Source organism: Salminus brasiliensis, chromosome 21, assembly GCF_030463535.1.
Source record: "Salminus brasiliensis chromosome 21, fSalBra1.hap2, whole genome shotgun sequence".
NCBI lineage: Eukaryota > Metazoa > Chordata > Actinopteri > Characiformes > Bryconidae > Salminus > Salminus brasiliensis.
In genome coordinates this window covers 30,345,313-30,370,149 of record NC_132898.1, presented here as the reverse complement: position 1 = coordinate 30,370,149, position 24,837 = coordinate 30,345,313, and the positions used below count along the sequence as shown (strand labels likewise).

Genomic DNA, 24,837 nt, shown 5'->3' with positions numbered 1-24,837 from the left:
TTTCTGGACTGTTTGTTTGTTATTGTGTGTTTTTGTCTTAATTATTTTTCATTTAATTTAGGGTCATTCTTGTTATCCGTTGCGGCGCTCAGCGGAGTGATATACGCTGTACGCCAGCATGGCCGGAACTAACTTTTACTATAATAATAATCATAACAATGAGATACGAAGTCCTAATTATGAGATATTAAGCAAATTTAGACAAATTTCATAATTATGAGACACTGAGTCATACATTAAATATTATGTCATAATTAAATGATTATAATTATAATAATTATGACTTACTAATTAACCTTTTCTAACTTCAAGTGGCAGAAATAGGCTTATATAAGCATGTGTAACAGTATGGTGATCATAAGTCCTCTTTTTCCCTTTAAACACGTCTCTAAGTCTCACCTTCTCGACACCACAGCTAGTCTACAGTGAAAAAGTTAGGACACACCACGAAAACCTTTTCCTACTTGCACCCCTCCCATGTGACCTGTTTGGTCTCTTTCTGATGGTAGAGGCTGTACTTTGACATTAGCTGTTGTAAGAGCCACCTGTAGATCCCATGATGACATTCTAGGATTGTTGGAGGCTTCTTTACTCAGCTTGTGGTTCTGCTGTTGGACTGAACCTGCTAGGACGTCCTGACCTGGTCATGCTGGTCAGTTGATTTACTTGTAAATGATTTAGTGGAACAGTGGCTGATTTCTAACAGTTCTGAGATCTCTTTAAACCCCTTCCATCTACAGACTCCTCTGCATCTCCAACCTTCTTTCTGAAGGCCTCAGAGAGCTCTCTGGATCTGGCTATGATGGTGATCTTCTTCACCCTCCACTTCAACCATCAAGATCAGACCAGACTAAACGTCTGAGATTTAAATAAGACACTAAGACTCCTCCAGAATAATCCTCTCCAACCATGTTCTGATCTTCTGTAGCTGCTTCTGATTCCACTTTTTAAAGTAATTACTGTGTGTGTGTGTGTATGTGTGTGTGTGGGGGGGTATCTTTCCTTTACATTTGTTACATTTCTATAATTCACAGTTCATAAGTGTTTTTTCAAGTAATTTTCAGTTGTATGTGTTTAAATGACATCATGGGAATATCCTACTATTGTTCAAATGTCCATATATTGGAATATTCAAAAAGACAATGGTATCCATAGGGTGTCCTATTATTATATATATATATATTTTTTTTTACATTTATAGGTTGACCACACCCTTAATTCCTAAACATAAATGTAAATAAAGGCCAACATTTTCTTAGAACTATTGTAAACAATGTTGCAGGTAACATTTGTATCCATTTAATATAATAATAGCTTGGATCAGTGCGGTAGACGATGTATATGGTATGTCAATGTGTATATTGCTGCTGTCCAATCATATATATATATATATATATATATATATATATATTCTCTATAGATTATACCCAGTTGATACTCTTTCCACTTTGTAAATAATTCAGGACTCTAAATTGCTTGTAATAGGTGGCTCAGCGGCTAGAGCACATGGCTATTGATGACAGGGTTGACCGTTTAATACTCAGGCTTGGCAAGCTGCAATTGTTGGGTCCTTGAGTGCCGCTCTTAACCCTCTAGGCTCCCTGGGGCCGCAGTGGTGTGACTCCCTGTCATTGTTTGCTCGCTGGACGGCTGGGTTAAATGCAGGGGCCAAATTCCACCTGTTCAAATACTAATGGTAATTAAGGTATCTTCTGTTTACATTGACATTCAAAGTTTAACATTTTTGTCTTCTGTAAAGTCATCATTTTGGAGATACATGTTTTTCATCGTATAGCCTTGATTATATATATAGTCTGTATACTGTTCACTACTGCGATAAAAACACTGCTTTCTGAGGAAAAGAAAAAAAAGAGAGGACAAAGTGGAATTGTGTCGTTTATTGGATGGTATTACAACGGAGGTGTTCTGATCTACTTTTGTTTTCCATAATTTTGGCGTTACAAAATGCATACAGTACTTTTGCGATCGATGAGAAAATGTACTCTTGACTTCAAAACATGGAGAGAGAGAGAGGAGGAATGTCAAGGCACATCATCTTATTGAGAGCAGAACAAGTAAGTAAGACCATGTAGTTGAGCCAGTGTGCTTTTGAGCGAAGGGTCTGCAAACAGGACGCATCAGTGCTTGGTCACCAGTAATGCCTTTCTTACCTGCCCTTGTTTTAATGAAGCTTCATCTTTACTCACTGAAGGACGCAGGTCTGTGACATTTGCAAAAAAACGAAATGCTCAAAAGCTCACCAACACATAACCCTGGATTTTAACAGGTTGTTTTTTTTGGTGTTAGTTCATTTTGCAAACAAGTTCTACTCCTAACAGCATCAAAAGAACCTTAACAGCACATCAATTCAGCAAACAGATAGACGGGGTGCAATCGCGGGGGTTCCAGAAGCCTTGATGAATCCTTAATTGAGAAGAAACAAAGGCAAGGGAAAGTTTAGTCAGTACATACTCATTGATTCATTGGCTTTGACATGATCACAGTTTATACGCTCTTTTTTTTCCTCCAGAGGATTTCATGAATTAACAAGATAAAACAACTCTAGACAAAACCAATAAATCGTTTGAGTTCTATCATTTTACGTCAGCACAACATACTTCCTACGGTCCTACCTTGCCTTTCGTTTAACTAACACTTAAGTCTCCGCTTAAATAGTGGAGCCACGTGGACTCCGTACATACTCCTGATACTCTTTTTTTTTGTTTGTTTTTTTTTCTTCCCTTTTCAGCCACTTCAATACACATCGTCCAGTAAATTAAAAACCAACACAGTGGAACATAATTTAAAATGATTAAACAAAAGAGAAAATAAAAGAGGGGAGTGTAGGACCTAAAACATAAAAGACACAAAACATTAAAACGACTAAAAGAGGTCGAATATGGATTACAGGGTTAGTGTGGAGCTTTTAGTAGTACAGAAAGAGAACTACGGGGAAGGGGTCGTGCTGTACCAGGATCTAGCCGTCCCTTTGTGTCAGCTTTTCAATAGTGTTTCGCTATTGCTAAAGAACGTCTTTTTCAACACCACATGTCACCACACCACATTTCTTGTGCTAGGAAAACAAACTTGACCCTAACAGATAACAGGACTTTTTTTTTCCAGAGGAAGGATACAAATAAAGACCAGTAAAATATAATATTTCTAAATGTCAACCTTAAAAAAAACAAAAAAAAAAACAAACTCTAAAATAGTTCAATTAAATAGGTAATAGCTGTTAATGTCGCAGCAGTTTCAATGGCAAGTCTATGAGGATGTGGTCCTATCTTGGTTACTACGCCTCAGTCAGCTCTCTCTACTATGTGCCTCATATGTATGGGTATTGAGTAACTCTCCTAGGACTGAGCTGATAGCCACCATAGGCCGCACTTCCTCTAGTGCTGCTGGTGTTTGCGCCAACATAAGGGTGGGTGGGGAAATGCTGCTGGTAGTGGGCGGGCAATCCGTGTACCACGCCGCCCACCGAGTCTTTCGGGATAAGACTGGCTGCATAGTGACTGGTGGGCGGGACGTGGATGGAAGGGGAGGAGCCCTGGACAAGCAGCTGCTCCATGGTGTGGGAGGCGGAGGCCAGCGCGGCAGACGCCGGGTACGTGTACAGGCTGGGGGCGCTGGTGAATGGCAGGGCCTCTTGGAGGCGGTACTGGGAGGAGGAAGGCGGGTAGGTCTGCTGCCGGCGCAGCGAAGAGCCGCTAGTGTGCTCTTGAGATGATGAGACCGTGGTCTGTAAGGCAAGATTTGTTATAGTTACAACAGTGTAAAAACCCTGACCTAGGTACTACCTTAGAAATAATGCCATAACCCACAAATTGAATTCTCGTTAGGACGTCAGCCATGTTTTTTGGATTAAGAGTTTCAGTGCTAATCAATTTCTGACCGGCAGAAGATTTTTGCCGCTAAACTTGCCCTAATACTGCCTTTATTGACAGGAAGGGGCTATTTGATTGCCATTCAAAACCAATTAAAAGACTATTGCTTCGAAGGGTCAATTATTAAAACAGCGCTACAGCAAAGTGGTAACAGGCAGTGAAAATGAAAAGGTACTGTGTATCTAAAAACTATGCCTTTTCAAAACATGCATTCATAAGAGCTGATCTTGCAATACAGATGCAACACTATACAGATCAAGAGAAATAAACAAGTGTACACAGTAAGTCATACAAGCCTTGCAAGTTGGTTCTCCATTATACACAAATTCCTCTACTCACCTGACTGAGGTTGAGTGGTTGGGACCTGCTGGGCTCCTGGTGACTGACGCTCTCCCCCGAGCTGCATGGCTGCCGTGTTGCCGCCTTCTTAGGCTTAATGTAGGAACTCTGCAGGACTCCTATGAATAAAAAGTGCATCAGAACTTTAAATGTATACATCTCAAATACAAGATGTAGTGGAGACTACTAGCATGCCTAAAATTCAGCAAGAACCATTGCTACATTACTTATGTCTTTGTTTTGATTTCTTTCTAATCACTGCCCTTCATTGCAGTCACTGGGAATGCAAATGCAAATGATACTCACCTGTAGCTACTTTGGCCAGTGCTGAGCTTTCCCCCAGCTGGGCTTTCACAGAGGGAGCAACAACTGCCAAAGATTTTGCCAGACGTGAGGACTGAGCTGCCAGGCCATTTCGGGGCAGGGGGGTCAGTGGGCTAGCAGTGGAGGAGTCTGAGTCATGGACTGTCACACAGCTAATAACGTTGGCTCTCTGACTAGGCCCACAGCTATTCAAATCAAAATGTAATACAACATAGAAAGTGAGAAACAAGCCAGCTGTTTTCAAATGTAAAAAAAAAGCAAAAAAAAAACAAAAAACAACCTATTCAGGCAACAGGAGCTAAAAGGAAAACAAGAGCCATGTGCAGAAAATGACAAAGTGCCCTAACCTGGCAGGGTGGAACTTCCTCTCGTCCTCGTCATCAGAATCACTGTGGATGGTGATGACGCTGACAGCAGGGCTGGGTGTGTCAGAGATGATGATTGGCTGGGACAGGGCAGCGCTGTTGTAAGGTGTGTTGACCAGACCACTGCAGAGAAAGAGAAAGAAAAAATAATAATAATTATGCATCCTTTAAGCCAGAAATTTGAAATGTGATTTCATCCATCCAATTAATAAACGGGTTTATCAGACCACCCTGCTTTAAACCCTGTACATATACCTACACTTCGATCTTCACTTCCATAACTAACATCGGTTCCATAAACTCTAAAATAGAACCCTGTGGGACTCCACAAAGGATGTTTAACTGTAACTCATAGTAGTTTCTGCATTCAAGTTAATAATAATAATAATAATAATAATATTATAGGGCTCAAAAGTTTAAAATGCATTAATCAATAACTCCAGCTCACAAGACAGCTGTAAACTGGCTGAAATGCCACTGAAATACCTGCTGCTGTCCAGGCAGCGAGCCCTGCTCCTCTTGCTCTGTGATGACCGAGTAGCGGTGGACACTCCACGGTTGAGGGACTGAGTTGAGTCCAAGACATGAGGGTTCTGCTGGAGAACTGTATTGTGAGATGCCCTGGGAGAGACAATTAGACATGTTATCAGAGGATGTTACCTTGGGTATCAAATAAGGACCTGAAGTAGTCCATGAAAGTGAAGGTTGTGGTGAGCTTAGTGGCTTCATTTAAATGCTAGCTATAAACCAGAATGACTCAAAAGAAGTCCATGTGCAGAGTATGCTATAGAAATATATTCCAAGTCCCTGCTATGCCTACCTCCAGGTGGGTGTCTGCTGCGTGGAGCTGTCTGAGAGGATGGTCTCCAGGGGCGATTCTGTGATGGTTTGTGCTGCGCCCGTGCCATGAAGGGTCATTCCTGGCACCTGCTGCCAGGCAGGGGGGAGGAGGATCTGCTGTGTGCCCGTCTGCCAGGCCTGCTAAGAGGACACACACAAGACACACGCTCAAGATAATTAGTTTAGTCAAATAGATTTTAGTAGGTCAATATTACAAAATGCACTGCCTCAAAATAACCAATGCAGAGCCTCATTTGAGTGATGATATTTCTGAAAGAGATATCAAAAGACTGAAAGAGATTGGACTCATATGTAGATGTACTTCAGAAAGATTTCTGTTCATGTATTCACAATTAATTACACAACATGAATGATCTGCATCATGACATGATTGTACAGTCCCTTAACCAGCATGCTGATGGAACACAGGCAGCCTGAGCATGACTACAAATCAGTAAAAGCACTAAAAGCAGTAAAATCCAGCAATCCATTCAGTTCCGAAGCTTTTAAAAAAAGTAAATAAATAAAAACAGCTTTGCATAAGCACAGACATAAGCACATGTTTATATTTTCAAGCCAAGACCAGCGCGCCGTGCAAAAACCTTCCACAAGCATTTCATAACAAAAGAAAATGGATGAAGGGGAAAGCAGGTGGTCAAAGTCCAGCAACCTGTTGAGAGGAGCATTAGCTGTTAGCAGTAGAAAATGAATAAGAGCAATCTGGTGGAGGAAAAAAGTAAACAAAAAAAAAAAAAAAGGAGAGTCATGGCTATGATGGCAGCCACAAGGCCAGGAGACCTGTGGATAGACAGAGCTATGAAGAGAAAGAGGAGGAGGGAGTGCGCGAGTGTCCTTGAGCTGGAAACGAGGTGAGCTTCCTCCCCTGAGAGAAGAAGAGTAGGGGGATGGGGGAAGGGGGCATGAAACAACAAGAAGCTGCAAGCAGTCAAACAGGCGAGTCAGCACATGCGCCCCATGCCTGGAGCAGACCTGCACAGAGAGAGAAAATGGAGTGGGGGTAGGAGGGAAAGAAAGAAAGACATACATAGAGAGACAGACAAGCTGAAAATAAAGGGAAAGAGGAAATGGTGTAAACAAAACAGAAAAAGAATGCTAGATCGAGGACAAGAGGAAGAGGCTGTAAACAGGTTATATATTTAAAAACAAACAAACAAACAAACAAAGAGGAACCAAAAAAGATAGAGAAGAAGAGAGAATAAAACGAAGATAAACAGTGAGGCAGAAGATATAGAGCGAAATAAGCAAAAAACACTCAACACTTCAGGAAAAGAGAAAGAAAGCTAGAAAGATCTGTGGAATGAAGAAAACAAGGAAGCCGAGATCACGAAAGTGAGAGCAAGAAGCAGGGGGCATGAAAGATGATGGTGTTAGTGGTAGAGTCCCAGGTGAGTGGCTCTTTACCAGCACGGTGGCTGTCTGTTCCAGCAGGGAAGGCCTTCCTGCCCCACAGCCCAGTGCCAGGGGCAGCGGGTACTGAGATGGCACGCCCGGCACGTGGGGATGCAATGTGGCCACCATCAGCGGTGTACAGGAGCCCTACGGAGGTTTTGCCATGGGAGAGGGGAGGGCAAAAGGCATGGCCATGTTAGAGAAACTTCCCTCTCAGGGTGAAGAGTATAAGGCAGTGCTTTCACGTGCCACTGACCAGCACGGGCCATTGTCGGAACATGCATGGTCTCACATGGACGTTATTATGAACTGCATGGTCTCCTCCGCTCTCCCTGCCACCTCCGTTTACCGTCAAATCATCATGGTTCTGATCTGGGTCAGTGATCTGCTGTTTTGCTGAAGGATAGTGACAGCCTTACCTGTGTCAGCATTCCTGGTTGAATCTGGAGAGGCTGCGTATTCTGGCTCTGCTGGACTACGGGAACGCCATTCTCCATTCTGACCGGGTAGCTTGAGGTCTTGCTGGAGGACGGAAGCCCTTTAAGAAGACAGACAAGCGGAAATGAGCACTTTGGACCAATTTAACGTCCTAGAAATCATCTCAAAAAGAACGTCAAATGTATTCAACAAATTCTATATATTTGAGCATGAATGACATTCTAGGTTACATTTGGAACCTCTGGAAATACCACCGTAGTAGTCATCAATCAAAAATAGCACCAGCAAGACGTTAAAAGATAACCAAGTGATCCTCAGCTTATCTTACCCTGTATGGTTGTGGGGGGGCAGACAATGAGGGTCTGCTGGAAGGGCTCAGTTTGGGCACACAGCTGAGGGGGTCGACTCTGCAGGGGGATGGTGGGCTGGGCCAGGCCTGGGATGTTTATCGTGGCCTGCTGATAAAGGGCTGGCTGGTAGTTGAGGAGAGGCACTGCTCCACCGGCTGAGGGAACCTGAGAACACATAACAATTTTAATGAGGAGACCATCTTGAAGACCTTTATTCCTTACTGGGAAAAATAAATATCATTAAGGTAAATTTGGGAAGTTCCTATTCATCACAAATCATAATACGTCATAAATTCATCCCATTGTGTGGATCACACATCATCTCTAACGTCAGGGATTATTAAACATAAGCCAAATAGCAGTGTTTATAACAATTCTCAGAGCAGGCCAACCATTTCTGTGCAAGTTCTACTTCAGCACATTCTAGTTGGTGCACACAGAAGGATCTATCTGATCTTCAAGGAAAACAGGATCCGCACCTGGTTGTTCTGGTTAAGCTGACTGCTGAAAGTCACCGTCAGGTTGCCTGCTGTGCCGGGAACAGTATTAGCAGCAAAAAGAGCCTTCCCATTATCATAGCTACTATTCCTCCGCTTGCAAAGCTCCATGTTCTGGAAGCATGACTTCACACTGGAAGAAATAAAAAAGTATTTAAACCACACAACACCTGTAGAAGGACTTTTTATGTCTTGCCTAGTTTTCCAGATTTAATCAAATCTTGGACTAAAAGACTAGAGGTCATCCATACTTCAGCAAACCATGTACTTACTGGGAGCTGTGAGGGAAGTCCAACAAATGCGTCATGGTGACAAAGGGGTGGGCCAGCGTTTTTGTAGGGGTGATTCTTTTGTCAGCGTCTAGCCGGAGCATCCTCTTCAGCAGGTCAATGAACTCCCGCCGGTCTGCCTTCTCTGCCAGCATGTCAGTGCCCTCCAAGTGAGAGGACAGGTTGACCTGGAAAAGGGTCCATTCAGTAAAAAAAGTCATGAAGAGGAAGTGACTGTAGATTACAGCACAGATCTCTTAATCAGTATATGCTGATCAAGCAGCCTGCGGGCTGTGTTCTCTCCAAATACCTGCATCATGTCATCCAGGCAATTGAAGATGTACTTTCGTGCTTCTTTGGACTTGATGCCCATCTCTGCCTCATGCTCTGACGGAGTCTGTTGAAAAACAAAGAAATTACACATACATACATAGAGGCAATTAGACTATACAAAGTCCTTCAGGTTTTTATTTGTCTTATTCGCCCATAACTACAAAACCAAACGCAATAGCCTCTTGAATCTGTTTTAAAAAACGTTCAAAATGACAACTTATATTATGAATGAAATATTATGAATAATAGACAGTGTAGTGTGTCTTGGTGCTGAACACTGTCATAAACAACAGAAAGATCAGCAACTGAGGTTTAGTATTGAAACTCTGGCTAACTGAAAGTAAGCCAAGAAAATTAGTGCAATAAAACAATATATATTAGCCATCTGCCAAATTAGGTGTAAATAAATTTGACCCATCCATAAAAAATAAAGATTACTGCTTCCCTAATGGAGCTGCAGTGCATGATGTCATATTCCTCCTGATTAGAAGGCAAGCAGTGAAAGGCAACAACACATTTTTTCCAAAAGGAAAAAAACCTAATAAACAAAAAGATTAAATAAATACTCTACTACCTTTAGTCTCCACAATGGATAACTGGAGTCAGGTCCTCTATGGAAGAAGCGGGTGGTCTTTGTGCCGGCACTAAGCAGATACTCTGCTGGCAAACCCTGGGTCTGAGAAATGTACCGGATCTGGAAGAACATAAAAATCCAATTTAGGTCATCCTGTGTTCTAAAATATTATAGCTTAATTATTCAGATCCATGAAAACATAAGATGATCTAAGGAACAGCTTCTGACCTGATCATACTCAGACGCCCCAGGATACAGCGGCCATCCGAGGAAGAGCTCCGCGATCACACAGCCCAGTGACCACATGTCAATAGCTTCACAGAAGGGCAGGCCAAGGATGATCTCAGGAGCTCTACAGATTAGTGTTAAGGACAAAAAAAATAATAATCAACTACATGTCTACAGAACAAAAAGTCTGAAATCTGGTAACTGTAATTAGATTATTAATGAATAATCAACTGATTGATCTAAAGTCAGGTATATGCAAGAACGCCCCAACAGAGGGCACTGTGAAATGTGCCAATCTCAAGCCAATTTTAACCCTTTTGAACGCTGATCTTCCCTCACCTATAGTAGCGAGACTGCAGGTAGGTGGAGCACACCGCCTTGGAGACGTGGCTGGCCGAGCCAAAGTCAATTACTTTGACGCGGTAGGGCTGCCTGATGGGGTCCACCAGCATGATGTTCTCTGGCTTAAGATCAGCATGAATCAGGCCAAGACTTTTGAGCTTCATCAGGGCCGTGGCCACCTGCTGCAGTATGGGGCGGATGTGGCGTAGAGGGAGCGGGCTGAACTTGCTGTGCTTCAGGAAGTCGTAGAGGTTCTGCTCCAGCATCTCGAACACCAGGCATGTGTGGCCCTTGTGCTGGAAACACTCGTATGAACGCACAAAGTTGAACTCATCTGCATTCTCCGCGCTGAGACGGTTCAAAATGCTCACCTGGAAAGCAGAGGGACAGATGAAACTGTGGGCAACATACTCTCCAAACTATCTAACTACCTAGATCAGAAGATGCATCTAGCTTTGAACTTACTGTTGAAGTAACAAGCACCTATTGATGGGTATTGAAGTGTTTTCTAGCCAAAACATTTAGTTATCCATAGTAAATACTACACAATACATATGTCCACACTTGAAAAACAAAAGTACTTTGTAATGCTCTAGATGGACTCTGATACACTACAGGAAGGGCTTTAGGCTCATACTGTTTTATTGGACCATAAAACATTATTGGTGCATACACATCTTTGAATGGCAGCGCTACAACGTGAGATGAAACGTGAGCTGCCAATGGATTAATATTAATAAAATAGTCAACAGATTATTTCTAGAATTTATTCATCTCTAATTAATCTCTAGAAAAGAACACCTCCTAATCCTGGATAAGTACCCAATCAATAGACACGATTAGGATTCCTCTGCTCTTCTGGACCAATTTTAAAGTCATGTGGATCTTGTTAATTAGCAGATGAGCCAAGTTGGGCATGTAGAGAACCACGAGTACCACACGTACTGCGACTGGGCAATAATAACTAACCTCTATCTGGCCTTGGCGTGCATATGAAGGGTGATTCTTCAGTATTTTGATGGCCACGATTTCATTGGTGCCCCTTTTCCAGCACTTGGCCACTTGCCCGAAGGTGCCACGGCCGAGGAACTCCAGCACCTCATAACTGCTGGAGACAGAGCAGAGGATCTCATGCTGGACGAGCTGGTAGTCCCCTTCACAGTTGGAGCTGCTGCTCTTGGTGGTGGGAGCCGAGTGGGGAATGGACTGGGTGGTGTTGCCCCCGGCAGCTCGAGCTGAGTAGGCTGGGGCGGACAGTTCCTCCAGGATCTGTACGCTCCCACTGCCACTGTTCCCGCCTCCAGACCGATCCACCTCCTCGTTCTTTCTCTTCACTCCGTACCTCTGGCTGCGAGACACATGCGTCTCTGTGGGCCGGCGGCTGGAGCCCTGCGGCGCACCCCCCGTACTGTCTGCGGCACGGACCACCACCTGGCATCGGGAGGCCGGTGGGAAGACCAGGCCGGAGGCGCTGAACGGGAGCGCTGGGGCAGGGTTGAAGCCATAAGCTTGGCCCACTGAGCCGTAGGCCTCACCAGAGGCGTCCCAAGCGCAGCTCTCCACCTTCATCTTTTTCACCCGGCAGAAGGCACTGGAAGACACGGACGGAGGGGAGAAGACTTGCAGCTGGGAGGCCATGCCTGGGAATAATATGAAGGGAGGGAGCAATCAGATGTTTGCTTATATATACAGAGCGGTGGAAGCAGCAAGCAGCACTAACAGCTGTATGGCCAAATAAGCTACACGCCATAGGCTTGGATCTCGAGGTATAGATGAGACTATTCACATAGAAATATTATCGTAGAACTTACAGTATAAATATAGATAGAATTGAACGATATGAACACATAACAGAAATACTACATTCTTATAGTACCACAAATAAAGACCATTTACAGAGCACTTCTGTTATTTCTCTTTATTTGTGGTACTATAAGAACGTAGTATTTCTGTTATGTGTTCATATCGTTCAATTCTATCTATATTTATACTGTAAGTTCTACAATAATATTTCTATGTAGTCTTCTACACACTGAATTTTGCATGCACCATAAAAACAATGCTCTATAATCTAAAGATCATTTTATATATAATAAAATACTATATAATAAATCCTACAACACCTCCAGACCCCTTCCCAGGACCCTGAGGAGGCTTTCTGGTGGTCTAACTTTACCCTCAGCTTAGTGTTTACAGTATCTACAAAATGACTCCACCCTTTTCTAAAGAGCTGCGCTATATATATCCTCATCCTCGACCAGTAACCCTACAGAAACCTCTCATAACTCACATGAGCTCAGATAAACACGCACAGCTAGTTACTGAAATCCACACACATGCAGCTACTGCAGCGCGACTCCGCCATGGCTCGAGCCCCAACATCCATCACACAGCGGGCTGGTTAGCATGGCTGCTAGCTCGAATAGCACCACTCTGCAGCACCAGAAAGCCGCTCAAATTACTCTCGGCCTCACAAATAAGACACTATGACACGAAACAGGCAAATTCACACAGGGTGTATCCGTGTCCGCAGCATACCTGAGCGCGTTTGTCCTCGTTTCGTGAGCCAGCTCGTGGAGGTTTAAATCCCGGAGCTTTCGGCTTAGGCCTTCATTGTTAGCTCGCAGTTAGCCGACCCACAGCAGCAGCCTAGAAAACGGGGCGAAAACAAACCGAATCAGCATTAAAACACACACTCGTGAGCCTCCGGTGGTTATTTGACATCCTGTTATGTAAATCTTCGACTTCGTAGTTGTAAAAAGCAAAGAATTCGTAACAAAATCACCTAAAAGAGACGAGCTCCTCTCACCGGAACATCCCGAGTCCGATTATCAGCTGCTCGAGTCAGGCTTCCTGTCCCGACTCGTGAGTGAATCGCTTCTTTTTTTTTAACCGGCTCTTTCCGAGCAATCGGCCGAACCGATTCACATGTTCGATTCAATGTTTGAGCTGTTTGTGAAATATGCACAGGGTTTTCCTCAGTTTAATAATCGTTAATAAAAAAATAATTAATTGTTCCCTAGTTTAGCTAAAGTGTCATCTGTAGACTGAAGGAACGATTTACTAAATTAAGGGAATTATTTATTATTAATTAAGAGAACGGTTAATTAAATGGAGTGAACGTTTTATTAAACGTAGGGAACGATTTATTGAATTGAGGAAACAATATGTTAAACTGAGAGAATGGTTTTATTAAACTGAGGGAACGATTTATTAAACTGAGGGAATGAACTGAAAAAAAAATGAAATAGAGGCAACAGTTGATTAAATGGAGGGAACAAATTATGAAATACAGGGGACAAATGAATAAATTGAGGGATATTTTTTAATTATAAGAACTAACTGTTAAATTGAGAAAATAAAATGTTTAATAACCGAAAGAACGATTTATTAAACTGAGGGAATGAACTGAGAAAAAAAAATAGAAGCAACAATTGATTAAATGGAGGGAACGATTTATTAAATGGCGTGAACCTTTTTAATTTAATTGAGGGAGTGATTTATTAAACTTAGGGAACGATTTATTAAATTGAGGAAACAATATGTTAAACTGAGAGAATGGTTTTATTAAACTGAGGGAACAATTTATTAAATAGAGTCAACGATTTATTAAACTGAGGGAATGAACTGAGAAAAAAAATGAAATAGAGGCAACAGTTGATTAAATGGAGGGAACAAATTATGAAATACAGGGGACAAATTAATAAATTGAGGGATATTTTTTAATTGTTAAATTGAGAAAATAAATTGTTTAATAACCGAAAGAATGATTTATTAAACTGAGGAAATGAAAAAAAAATAGAGGCAACAATTGATTAAATGGAGGGAATGATTTATTACATGGCGTGAACTTTTTAATTTAATTGAGGGAGTGATTTATTAAACTTAGGGAACGATTTATTAAATAGAGTCAACGATTTATTAAACTGAGGGAATGAACTGAGAAAAAAATAAATAGAGGCAACAATTGATTAAATGGAGGGAACAAATTATGAAATACAGGGGACAAATGAATAAATTGAGGGATATTTTTAAATTATAAGAACTAATTGTTACATTGAGAAAATAAATTGTTTAATAACCGAAAGAACGATTTATTAAACTGAGCGAACAGTGTATGTCTCTAAATATTATTTAAGATTCAAGATTCAAGAGTTTTATTGTCATATGCACAGCAGACAGGCATACAATAAAATCCTACTTTGCTAATCCTCCACTAACACACAAGACATAAATAAATAAATAAAAAAACCCTGCAAACTGCTGATAAGTTAAATCAAATCAAATCAAATCAAATCAAATTTTATTTGTCACATACATAGTCATACACAGTATATATATATATATAACTTGCAGTGAAATGCTTTTATGACAGTCTGCCCACATCAAGCTATACAATAAAGATCTACATTTAAACTTAACTACACCTTAACTTAATGAAGTAAAGTGCAAAAGTGCAAAAGAAAAATAAAATAAAAAAATAAAAATAGAATGTAAAGTTACATTTAAGTTAAAAAATAAAATATAAAAAATGAAAATATAGAAATATAAGCAAAAAAAAAAAAAAATACAAATATATATACACAGATGTAAATCCTATACACATGGTTAAACTAGACATATGTCTAAGATGTAGACATAAACAGGTAGTTTAGTAAACTGTAAATATTGTTGTGATATTGTGCAAAGAGCATTGCCATAAAGTGCACCATGCACCATATCTACCTTAATGCTTTGGAGGCTAACTGTTCAGTAATCCATCATTTAAACAGTCTCTAGTTTATTATTTCTGTTGTTTTTGTGCTGTTTTTGTACTGAGTTATAAATTAGGTCGATTAAAAAAGTCCACAGCACTGATTAAAAAAAAGTCAAATGAGTTGTTGAATCAGCCGTTCGATACACCGAAACGAACAGCCCGAGGGAGTCGGCTCGCTAAGCTGATTCGAACTCCCCATCACTTGCCTGTAACGTGAACTGTGAGGAATGTTACGCAAGGCCTGGGATTGGAAAACACCGGCGAGCGTTGTTCACTGAATGAGGATGTTTACCCGTCTCTCTCTCTCTCTCTGAGAAAACATCGCTCTGCGTGTGTGTCGTGACTAAAGAGCCAGAGCTGGAAGCGAGGCTGAGCAAATAAGCAGTGATTCGGTACATTTGTCACTTGGTTACGGTAACTAAGGCCGTGTGACGTCCAAAGTGGAAAAACACGACCGTCGAGCATGGCCCTCCTCTCTACAGTAGAACAGATTGAATAATAAATGAAGTTAAAGCTTATAAAAGTGATGAAATGAGCACATTACTGTCTCTGCATGTTCTCAGAAAAGGACTAGGACAGCAGAACGGAGCTATCAATAGAAGTCAGATAAGCTGCTTGGAGATTACACTGGTCACTGGTAATCTCTGAGGGGAGACTATGCAAGCTTCAGTGCTTGGGATTTTTAAAGTTTATGAAAATAAAAGATATTAAACTGCTAAAAATCTGCAGTAGCACATGATAAGATATTATTCAGCCAGTGAGAAGGACTTTACAACATTGTTTTTACAAGCTAGTTAATCTCATTAGGCAAAATTAGTGCATTTTTAAAATAAAAATAAGCAAGTTGGATGATTTCATGACATTCTCCTACACAAATAGCATAAATTGTGAATATAGCTAATTTGAAGTGCTCATTTGCTTATTTATATTTACAGTTTTAAGCTGGTTCTTATCCAGAGTTGCTGGTATTACACAGGCAGGCCAATGCAGTGTTAGGAGTCTTGCCCAGGGACTCTTATTGGTGTAGCCCAGCACAGTCACCCAGACAGGGAATCGAACCCCAGCCTCCCACGTGGTGTGGTAGCTCACTGGCAGGTAGTGCTCTTAATCATCGCACCACACCGACCACTTTTAGCTAGCATCCTTATGTGCCAAACACAGTCCTAACTCTTTCTCTCTAGGAATAACATTCAGACACCTTCAACGGTCTGGCATGAATATGCATGTATGTTTATGCAAATGGACTCTGTCCTGATTGACTGCGCTCCAGGCTGGAACACGCCTTATAACATCAGTGGGTGGAGCTAGTCTGCTGAATTGCTGAAGGCTGAATAGGCGAATAAGTAAATGCAATGTGCCACAAATATGAATTCAACAACAGACTGAAGTTTAGGGAGTCAACAGTATATTCCAAAGCTTCAACAGCTTTCATATTTTAATATAAGCAAAATATTTTAAGTATAAAAAAAAAGTATTGGTGGAAATAGTACACTCGATAATAATCATGAGACCACTCTTTATTAAAACAGGAAATTAGGAAAAAAAAATAAAACTATGTAAATATCAGATTTTGAAAAATGTTATTAGTATATGCTCCACAAAAAGACCTTAAAAGAAGGGCTCTGTAATGGCAAGTTAAAGCAACTACTAAATCTAAATGTACAAATTTACAAGTGTATATTTGTGTGATCATCAGCTTGAGGAATCAGTGGAAAGCAAATGGTAAAAATGGATACACAAAACCCCATAAATGTTGGAAAGGTGAAAATAAATAAATCAATTCTGAATTGAAATGGTAGCAATTACAAAATATTCTTCCATTGTTTTAGAAGTTGACTGAAGATTTTTTTTTAATTAGTGGCTATGTGCTGAAGTAGTCCTGAGATGATAAACAACCTCAAACCAAAACCTGCTGTTGATCTTCTGTTGAATGTTTACCCTGATCTTCCTCAGCTTCCTAGAAAGGTGGAACAGGTTTGTCCTTTTCGTCAGTTTTTTTCCTGGTAGGGTTGGGAGCTCATTTTTGTGACCTGATACTCGTGATACTCAGTCCGGGGTAAGCCCTGCCTCATTCCTGGGCTATGCTCCGAAGTACATACTTTACGGTGTAAGCAAACGCAGCAAAGCCAACTATTACAAACATGTTTGCAAGCGCTCCGCCAAGGAGGCCATGGTTGCGGTTTGCCTGCTGGGGGGCAACTGGCTGAGGAGGAGCTGCCACATCCAAAGGCACATGTCCATTCATTGCTGCCAGCCCGTAGTGGCCCTGGTCTGCATCTGGAACCACATCTGGCAGTGGAAGAGCTTGTGGTCGTGAACTGAGCTCCACTTGTGTCATCTGCTTTTGCTTGATCTCCTGTAAAGGACAAATTCAAATTCTGGTAGGCACAGTTGCACAAGCAAAGACAGGCTCCTTGACTATAAGTAAGGACATTAATGAAAGAATTTAGAGCGTCTAAGCATTGTCCCCATCATTGGGAGTTTGAAAGCTACCTTAGGGCAGAGTTCATCTGTGACATTTTATCAGTAAACAAGAAAAAACAGAGCTTTATTTGAACTGATAAGAGCGGCGACGTTAACAGTTAGCAGCCGAAACTAAGGCTAAAGTTGGTTCTAATGCTAACTCTCCATTCCACCTTAAATAGTGCTGCAGTTACAGTGTGCACATTTTAACAGCAGAGCAGAACTGCTGCATTATTTAAGGTGGAGTGGTGAAAGGTTTGGGGATAAGGGAATACTTTAGCTCAGAGCCTTGCTGCAAACGTGATGCAGCAACAACAGGTAAAGAGTGAGTTGGTTAATCTGTCAGAAAAGGAGGATCTGAACTCTTCACTCTTTCAGAAAATGTTGGTCTATTTTCTGCAGATTGGTTGTTGTTGTGCAACAACTAAGATACTTTACTCCATTGTCTTCATTTGGGAAGATCTAACGTGCCATCCTTACTCCTGAATTAAAAACTATGGTGGAAATGCTCTGTTCTATTCTGGGCTTAAGATATTAAACACTACAGAGTTTGAAACAGTCATTTAAAAAGTTTTTCCAAAAAAAAAGAAAATCAGATTAGAATTTAGTCTGATTTTAGAAACAGGTACTAAAAATAGTGATTTCATTGCTGTTTACTGTTCAGTATTAGCACATCTTACCTAAGGTGTTGGGCTGTATTATGTATAGAAACATTATAAAAAGATCGAATGGCATTAGTTGATAGTCAGCATTAAGAGACTCATTGTCGATTCAAGGGGTAAAAAAACCTTGATCAGGACACCCATCCAACCTGCCGAGGATGGTTTGCGGATTACCAGGACCAGGACAGAGCACCTATGAAATTACATACTATGAATAAAACTCCTAAAGTCTTAAGTGAAAGGTTGCACATCAAGACTCACGTCAACAACATCTGGAAACAGCTCACAGAAAACCTTGTCCTTTAAGTTGAAAGCCAGGCTCTGTGCAGACAGCTGTCTTTTCTGAGGAAGAGTTGAGACAAACAGCATTTTAGTAAAGAATAAACTGTAAAACACGTGGATACTTCCAGTGTTTAAAGCTGTTGTAAGATATGTGAAGGCATCTCCATTTTTAGCTTCTGAAAGCAGCACCAATATCATCAAAAGCAAGGTGAGGTTTGTATTTATACGCCGTCAACATGCCAGTTTCTGGTCATATGTACCATGTGTGTGATTGGATAATACAAATCTGAAACAGTGAAAGATCCAACCCTAGGGGTGGGCGATGTGGTAAACATACTATATCATAATATTTTTTTTTGTGATACAGAAGAATTTTATAAACTACTATTCAGATCCTCTCCCGTACTAAATAGTCATTTTTATTCAACATCTGCTCCACGTCATCTAGTTAAATCAGTCTAATCACACTGTTAGTAATGAAACCTGCAGCTGATCAGTGTTTATTAAGCACTGACAGTCTCCTTCATATGCTTAGAAAAGCATATTGCCATCATGATAACAAAATTTATCACAATACGATAAAATATTGTCATACTGCCCCACTCTATTCTGACACCCTGTACTTACAGTGCAATCAGAGGTCTCAATGCTTCCCAGCGTTGGCCCTTTCTCCACCATGAAACTCAGCAGCCCTGTGAGGATGGTGGAGACGGACCATGCAGGGTTCCACGTGTCTGGATGAAAGTCCGTAATGGAAAGGCATAACCTGCTCAGTAAAATAAGGAGTTAGAAAAATCGTAACCTTAATCAAAACGTTTTTGTAGCCTGATATGCGTTTCAAAACCATACCTTGTGTTGCACTTGAATCTCCCATTCGGGGTTATCATGTAAATACTAGGTGGTTTGAATGGAAATTCACGTGGGAATACCACTTTTCCATGGTAGTAACCCCCTAAAAGTAAAGGAAAACAAATAAATAAATAAAAAAAAGAGCTCAAATTAAGCTTCTGATATTCCTGGTAATATGACAAGCAAGGATCATAAATGACCTAAATGCAAGAGCCTGAATGATCAAGAAGCCTCAAGCGAACAGCAGTATCACTGAAATTAAAAAACTGCACTACCTTCATATGGGGTTTTCTCTGGTCCCCGAACAACATAGTGCCTAGATCAGGAATTGTGGCATAATGAGAAACTTCAAAATGGAGAAAGGTAGTAATTCCATACTTCATTTTAAAATATAAACCATATGACTGAAATTATCAATCTTGTTGCAAAATTTCCAAGGTTAAAGCTAATTTAAAAAAATCTGAAATGTGTTTGAAGAGAGTTACAAAATACAGCCATTGGATTTGCGGATGTGGTGGATGAGAGGAAATATGAGGTAGTACCATTCTAGTATATTTGAGGGAAGAGGTTCAGCACAGATGTAAGGCACAGGGTCTTTCTTTATTCGGAGGTAATCCTGTTTTAATCGCTGTGTTGCTGTTGTTGGTGCCCTCTTATTCCTGTTGTTGTTCATCTGGGTGGGGAAAAAGAACATATTTGATCTCGCCAAACAGACCAAACTTTTCTCCATTTTATATCCATTCTCGGTACACCTTCACTATGGCTCTAGAGCATCCCAGGAAGCTAGCTGGCTGTTTCCAAGATGCAACCACCCTTCGCCTGGGTACCCTATTATCATGCCCTTTTGGACATCAGACGAGTCAAGTTAGCATTTTTTGGCTGCGCTGATTACTTTGCACTCTGCTACAACTGACTGGTGTGCTCGCCTATTAACACAGTGACAAGACAAAGTATGTGCACCCTCTGGTATTTGATGGTTTTCTGCATTAATTTGTCATGAAATGTGATCTGATCCCAAGTCATCCAAGTCAAGCGTATTGACAAATATAATGTGCCTAAAATAATAACGCAAAAAAATATGATCACTCATGTCTTCATTGAGAACAACCATATAAAAATCTCATAGTGCTAGTGGATAAAGTACACGAACCCTTGAGTTAATAAGCTCAAAATTGCTAATAGGAGTCATCTTAAGAAAGTAAGTTTGGAGGTGTGGACTAGAGCTACTTTAACTAATAAAACCACTCAAACTTTCTGAGTTTGCTCCGCACAGGAAGGAAACACGTATGTGAGTCATGCCTCGCCAAAAATGTAGAGCCTGGTTGAGGTTATTGCTGCCAAGGAGGGTCAACCAGTAATTAATTAAGGGTTCACTTACTTTTTCCACTACCACTTTGAATGTCATTACGTTTGACTTGGATGAGGATTGGATCACATTTTATGACAAATTAGTGCAAAAAAAAAAAAAAAAAAAACACAATTCCAAAGGGTACCTCCTCCATCCTTTTTCTTGCCACTGTATGTGCAGTAAACCCTGTCAGGTGGCATCTGGGACGTCCCGGGCCGAGTTGATTCCAAACCAGGGGTGATCCTCATAGGGGGCAGTGGTGGCTCAGCGGTTAGAGCGCCGGGATATCGATAACAGGGTTGTGGGTTCGATTCCCGGGCTCGGCAAGCTGCCACTGTTGGGTCCTTGAGCAAGGCCCTTTACCCTCTCTGCTCCCCGGGCGCTGGAGTTGGCTGCCCACCGCTCTGGGTGTGTGGGTGTGTGTGTGTGTGTACTCACTGCCCCTAACACATGTGTGTGTGTGTGAGTGTGTGTTCACTATCAGATGGGTTAAATGCGGAGGACACATTTCGCTGTACAGTGACAAATACGTGCACTTTTTTTACCTTCACCATATTCTGACGACTGTGACAATGGGCGAAGAAGGGTGGTAAGGAAGAAGGGTGGTAGCTGGTGTTGACGGTTGCTGAATAGAGTGATGTAAGAGGAGATTTTAGGAAGATTACCCCAAGGAGGGCACATTTTAAAGACCTATGAGAACAGTATCAACAACACTGCTGATTCATTAAGTCTTTAAAATGTAGTCTAATATTTCTGTAAGTCTATAAATCACCTCATTTATCAACTACAGGTTAAATACAAGTCTGGGATGACTTAGCCAAGCAGTTTAACCAAGATAACTAATAACTAATGTTACAGTAAATCAGTAAATCAGCAAAAACACAGCTGGACGTTGATGAAGCTGACTGCATGCCACTGGCTGGTTTCAGGTCGGTGGTGCTAGCTAGCTAACCTACACGGGGAAGTACCTGTAAGAAGGCGTGTGGGTACTAAACCATTAGCACTAGGGTCTCTAACAGCTGATAAGATCGTGTGAAACTAAACACAGTCAAGCCCTGAACCCGAAAACTAGGCGATGTTCACTTTCCAGCTTGGCTATCTAGCTAGCTAGCACTAGCCAAAGCGCTGTTAGCTAGACGCTAACCAGGCTAGCATCACTCCAGTCTATAAAATCTCCACAAGACTCGGATTATGATGAATACAACCCCCAAACGGGTCAGAGACTAACCTCTCAAAACAGACCGAGTCGACGCTTTTGTGTGGTGGCAGGTGTGGTGGCAGGTGTGCCGGCTGGATGATCAGGTTAGCTGAACCAGCTCCTGTCTGCATCACAGGCGCTGCCGGCAGCTGGCAGCAGTTCAGGATGCAGGGCGTTGAAACGCCAGGAAAACGACTCTGTTGGTGAGAGGGGCTTAGAGCCTTTCTGCCGGGTGCTGGCCGGCACTTCTCCAGGCACTTGTTGTATTGTTTGTTAGCATACCGGCCGGACAGACCTTCCGTGTACTGGCAGGCACGTTGGCTGGCACAAGTCCCGGCTACAGGACAATGTCCGACCTTAAACCAGCATATGTGGAATATCTTAACTGTCAGCCCACCACCCAGAAGGTCCTAAAGCAGCCGACGTACTAACTGGCACACCCGAAAGCAGCTGGCACTCCATCCGGCACATCTTAAAAGCAGCCAGCACACCATGTAGAACGGCCTAAAGCAGCAGACACACTTACTGGCACATCTTAAAGCATCCGGCACACTGTCTGTCACACCATCTGGCACGTCTTAAAGCATCTTGCAAAAGATCTGGCACATCTTAAAGCTGCCGGCACACTATCTGGCACACCATCCTGCACATCTTAAAGCTGCTGGCACACCATCTGGCACATTCTCCAGCACATCTTAAAGCCGCTGCCACACCATCTGGCATGAAATCCAGCACATCTGAAAGCAACCGGCACACCAACCGGCACATCTGAAAGCATCTGGCACACTATCTGGCGCACCATCTGGCATATCCTAAAGCTGCCTCCACACCATCCAGCACATCCTAACTCTGTCAGTACAGCATCCAGCACATCATAAAGCTGCTGGCACACCGTCCAGAATGTCCTAAAGCAGCTCATATACTAACTGGCACACCTGAAAGCAGCTGGCGCTCCATCCGGCACATTTTAAAGCAGCCAACATACCATGTAGAACGTCCTAAAGCAGCCGGCACAGCATCTGGCACATCCTAAAACAGTCGGCACCATCATAAAGCATCTGGCACACCATCCTGCATGTTCTCCAGCATATCTTAAAGCAGTCGGCACACCATTTGGCACATCCTGAAGCATCCGGCACATCTTAAAGCTGCTGCAACACCATCTGGCACATTTTAAAGCTGTCGGCACACCCTCCAGCACATCTGGAAGGAACCGGCACACCATCTGCAGCACAGTGTAGAACAACCCTTTTTGGCATCCTTATTTATTTCCCAGGGACGTATGAATAATAATAACGTTAGAAGAAACTTTAAATTGGTAAAGAACCTTTTCACCATGTTTACACTCACACTCAGGAGGTCTGAAAAAAATAGTTCTTTATGCAATGCTGTAGAACCCAGTTCCCAAAAGAATTTTTATTTAGAGAACTATATTAAAAGCAGCCAGCACACCATGCTTTATTCTAAGTTTCTTAACTAAAAAAAATCTACAACTGCGATGTTGTTGCGTGTTTTGTTTTTTATGCACCTGGCGCATTTTTGCGCATTTCGTGCGTCTTTGCGCATTTTGTGCGTTTTTGCGCATTTAGTGTGTTATTGCGCACCTGGTGCGTTTTTAGGCATCTGGTGCGTCTTTACGCATTTCGTGCGTCTTTACGCATTTCGTGCGTTTTTAGGCATCTGGTGCGTCTTTACGCATTTCGTGCGTTTTTGCGCATCTGGTGCGTTTTTAGGCATCTGGTGCGTCTTTACGCATTTCGTGCGTCTTTACGCATTTCGTGCGTTTTTGCGCATCTGGTGCGTCTTTACGCATTTCGTGCGTTTTTGCGCATCTGGTGCGTTTTTGCGGATCTGGTGCATTTTTAGGCATCTGGTGCGTCTTTACGCATTTTGTGCATTTTTGTGCATCTGGTGCGTCTTTACGCATTTCGTGCGTTTTTAGGCATCTGGTGCGTCTTTACGCATTTCGTGCGTTTTTGCGCATCTGGTGCGTTTTTAGGCATCTGGTGCGTCTTTACGCATTTCGTGCGTCTTTACGCATTTCGTGCGTCTTTACGCATTTCGTGCGTTTTTGCGCATCTGGTGCGTCTTTACGCATTTCGTGCGTTTTTGCGCATCTGGTGCGTTTTTGCGCATCTGGTGCATTTTTAGGCATCTGGTGCGTCTTTACGCATTTCGTGCGTCTTTACGCATCTGGTGCGTTTTTGCGCATCTGGTGCGTTTTTACGCATTTCGTGCGTTTTTGCGCATCTGGTGCGTTTTTACGCATTTTGTGCGTCTTTACGCATTTCGTGCGTTTTTGCGCATCTGGTGCGTTTTTACGCATTTCGTGCGTTTTTGTGCATCTGGTGCGTTTTTGCGCATCTGGTGCGTTTTTGCGCATCTGGTGCATTTTTAGGCATCTGGTGCGTCTTTACGCATTTTGTGCGTTTTTGTGCATCTGGTGCGTTTTTAGGCATCTGGTGCGTCTTTACGCATTTCGTGCGTCTTTACGCATTTCGTGCGTTTTTGCGCATCTGGTGCGTTTTTACGCATTTTGTGCGTCTTTACGCATTTCGTGCGTTTTTGCGCATCTGGTGCGTTTTTACGCAAAACAAGGACAAACCTGAAACGCACTTAACGGTAAATGCTCTTTTCGTCTCTTTGTGCTGTATCGTGTTGATAAACGTGTCAATACACGCTTCACCACCAACAGAAAGTGCTTCTGACGTGGAGAAATCTACGTTACCTAAGCTCCCCCAGAACACATAAACGCATCAGTCTAACGTATTACGTTTCATGTTTATGCACAAAGTTTGTACGCTCATGTTTTTATACAGACGAACAGTTGCTATGGATTTCAATGTATTTTCCATACAAAACATTGAACCCAAAACGAGCTGTACATTTAACCCCCGTCTAGATATCTTACCTGCTGTCATCCTCCTATCTTCAAAAATAGTAACCTCACAGGAGAAGGAAACTTAAACTTTTAATGGACGTCAATGTAAAATATTTTATTCCAGGTCATTTTAGAGCATTTCTATTGGTCCATTTGTCATGGAGTTTTAATTCATTATATTATCATGGAACAACTGCCAGAA

The 24,837-nt window shown here is 42.0% G+C and overlaps 3 protein-coding genes across 6 annotated transcripts in view; all 3 read right to left on the bottom strand.

Annotated features, from left to right (window-relative positions):
- Positions 1-1,883: 1,883 nt before the first annotated feature.
- Positions 1,884-13,055, bottom strand: hipk1b (homeodomain interacting protein kinase 1b). 3 transcript variants are annotated; one of them, XM_072665938.1, is made up of 18 exons: positions 12,982-13,055; positions 12,735-12,845; positions 11,166-11,836; positions 10,194-10,567; positions 9,855-9,978; positions 9,627-9,746; positions 9,030-9,116; positions 8,723-8,907; positions 8,433-8,583; positions 7,932-8,118; positions 7,585-7,703; positions 7,178-7,312; positions 5,736-5,893; positions 5,402-5,536; positions 4,898-5,038; positions 4,533-4,735; positions 4,227-4,345; positions 1,884-3,742 (listed from the first exon to the last, which is right to left on the bottom strand). In XM_072665938.1, exons 3-18 carry the CDS (start codon positions 11,832-11,834, stop codon positions 3,326-3,328), a joined length of 3,324 nt encoding a protein of 1,107 aa, XP_072522039.1. In that variant the 5' UTR covers positions 11,835-11,836; positions 12,735-12,845; positions 12,982-13,055; the 3' UTR covers positions 1,884-3,325. The 3 variants fall into 3 exon arrangements, with proteins under 3 accessions (XP_072522039.1, XP_072522040.1, XP_072522041.1); XM_072665939.1 differs by lacking the exon at positions 7,178-7,312 and having other exon boundaries at positions 5,736-5,896; XM_072665940.1 differs by lacking the exon at positions 7,178-7,312.
- A 3,399-nt stretch (positions 13,056-16,454) lies between these two features.
- On the bottom strand, positions 16,455-22,070 carry LOC140543362 (ubiquitin-conjugating enzyme E2 J2-like). 2 transcript variants are annotated; one of them, XM_072666476.1, is made up of 7 exons: positions 21,785-22,070; positions 19,751-19,881; positions 19,484-19,524; positions 19,209-19,311; positions 18,987-19,125; positions 18,339-18,419; positions 16,455-17,308 (listed from the first exon to the last, which is right to left on the bottom strand). In XM_072666476.1, exons 2-7 carry the CDS (start codon positions 19,879-19,881, stop codon positions 17,021-17,023), a joined length of 783 nt encoding a protein of 260 aa, XP_072522577.1. In that variant the 5' UTR covers positions 21,785-22,070; the 3' UTR covers positions 16,455-17,020. The 2 variants fall into 2 exon arrangements, with proteins under 2 accessions (XP_072522577.1, XP_072522576.1); XM_072666475.1 differs by lacking the exon at positions 21,785-22,070 and adding an exon at positions 21,102-21,209.
- Positions 19,852-24,837, bottom strand: part of acap3b (ArfGAP with coiled-coil, ankyrin repeat and PH domains 3b) — a 93,099-nt gene continuing 88,113 nt past the window's right edge. The window contains exon 25 of the mRNA XM_072666474.1: positions 19,852-19,881. Coding sequence (XP_072522575.1) covers positions 19,862-19,881 — 20 coding nt within the window. The 3' untranslated portion in view covers positions 19,852-19,861. The remainder of the gene's footprint in view (positions 19,882-24,837) is intronic.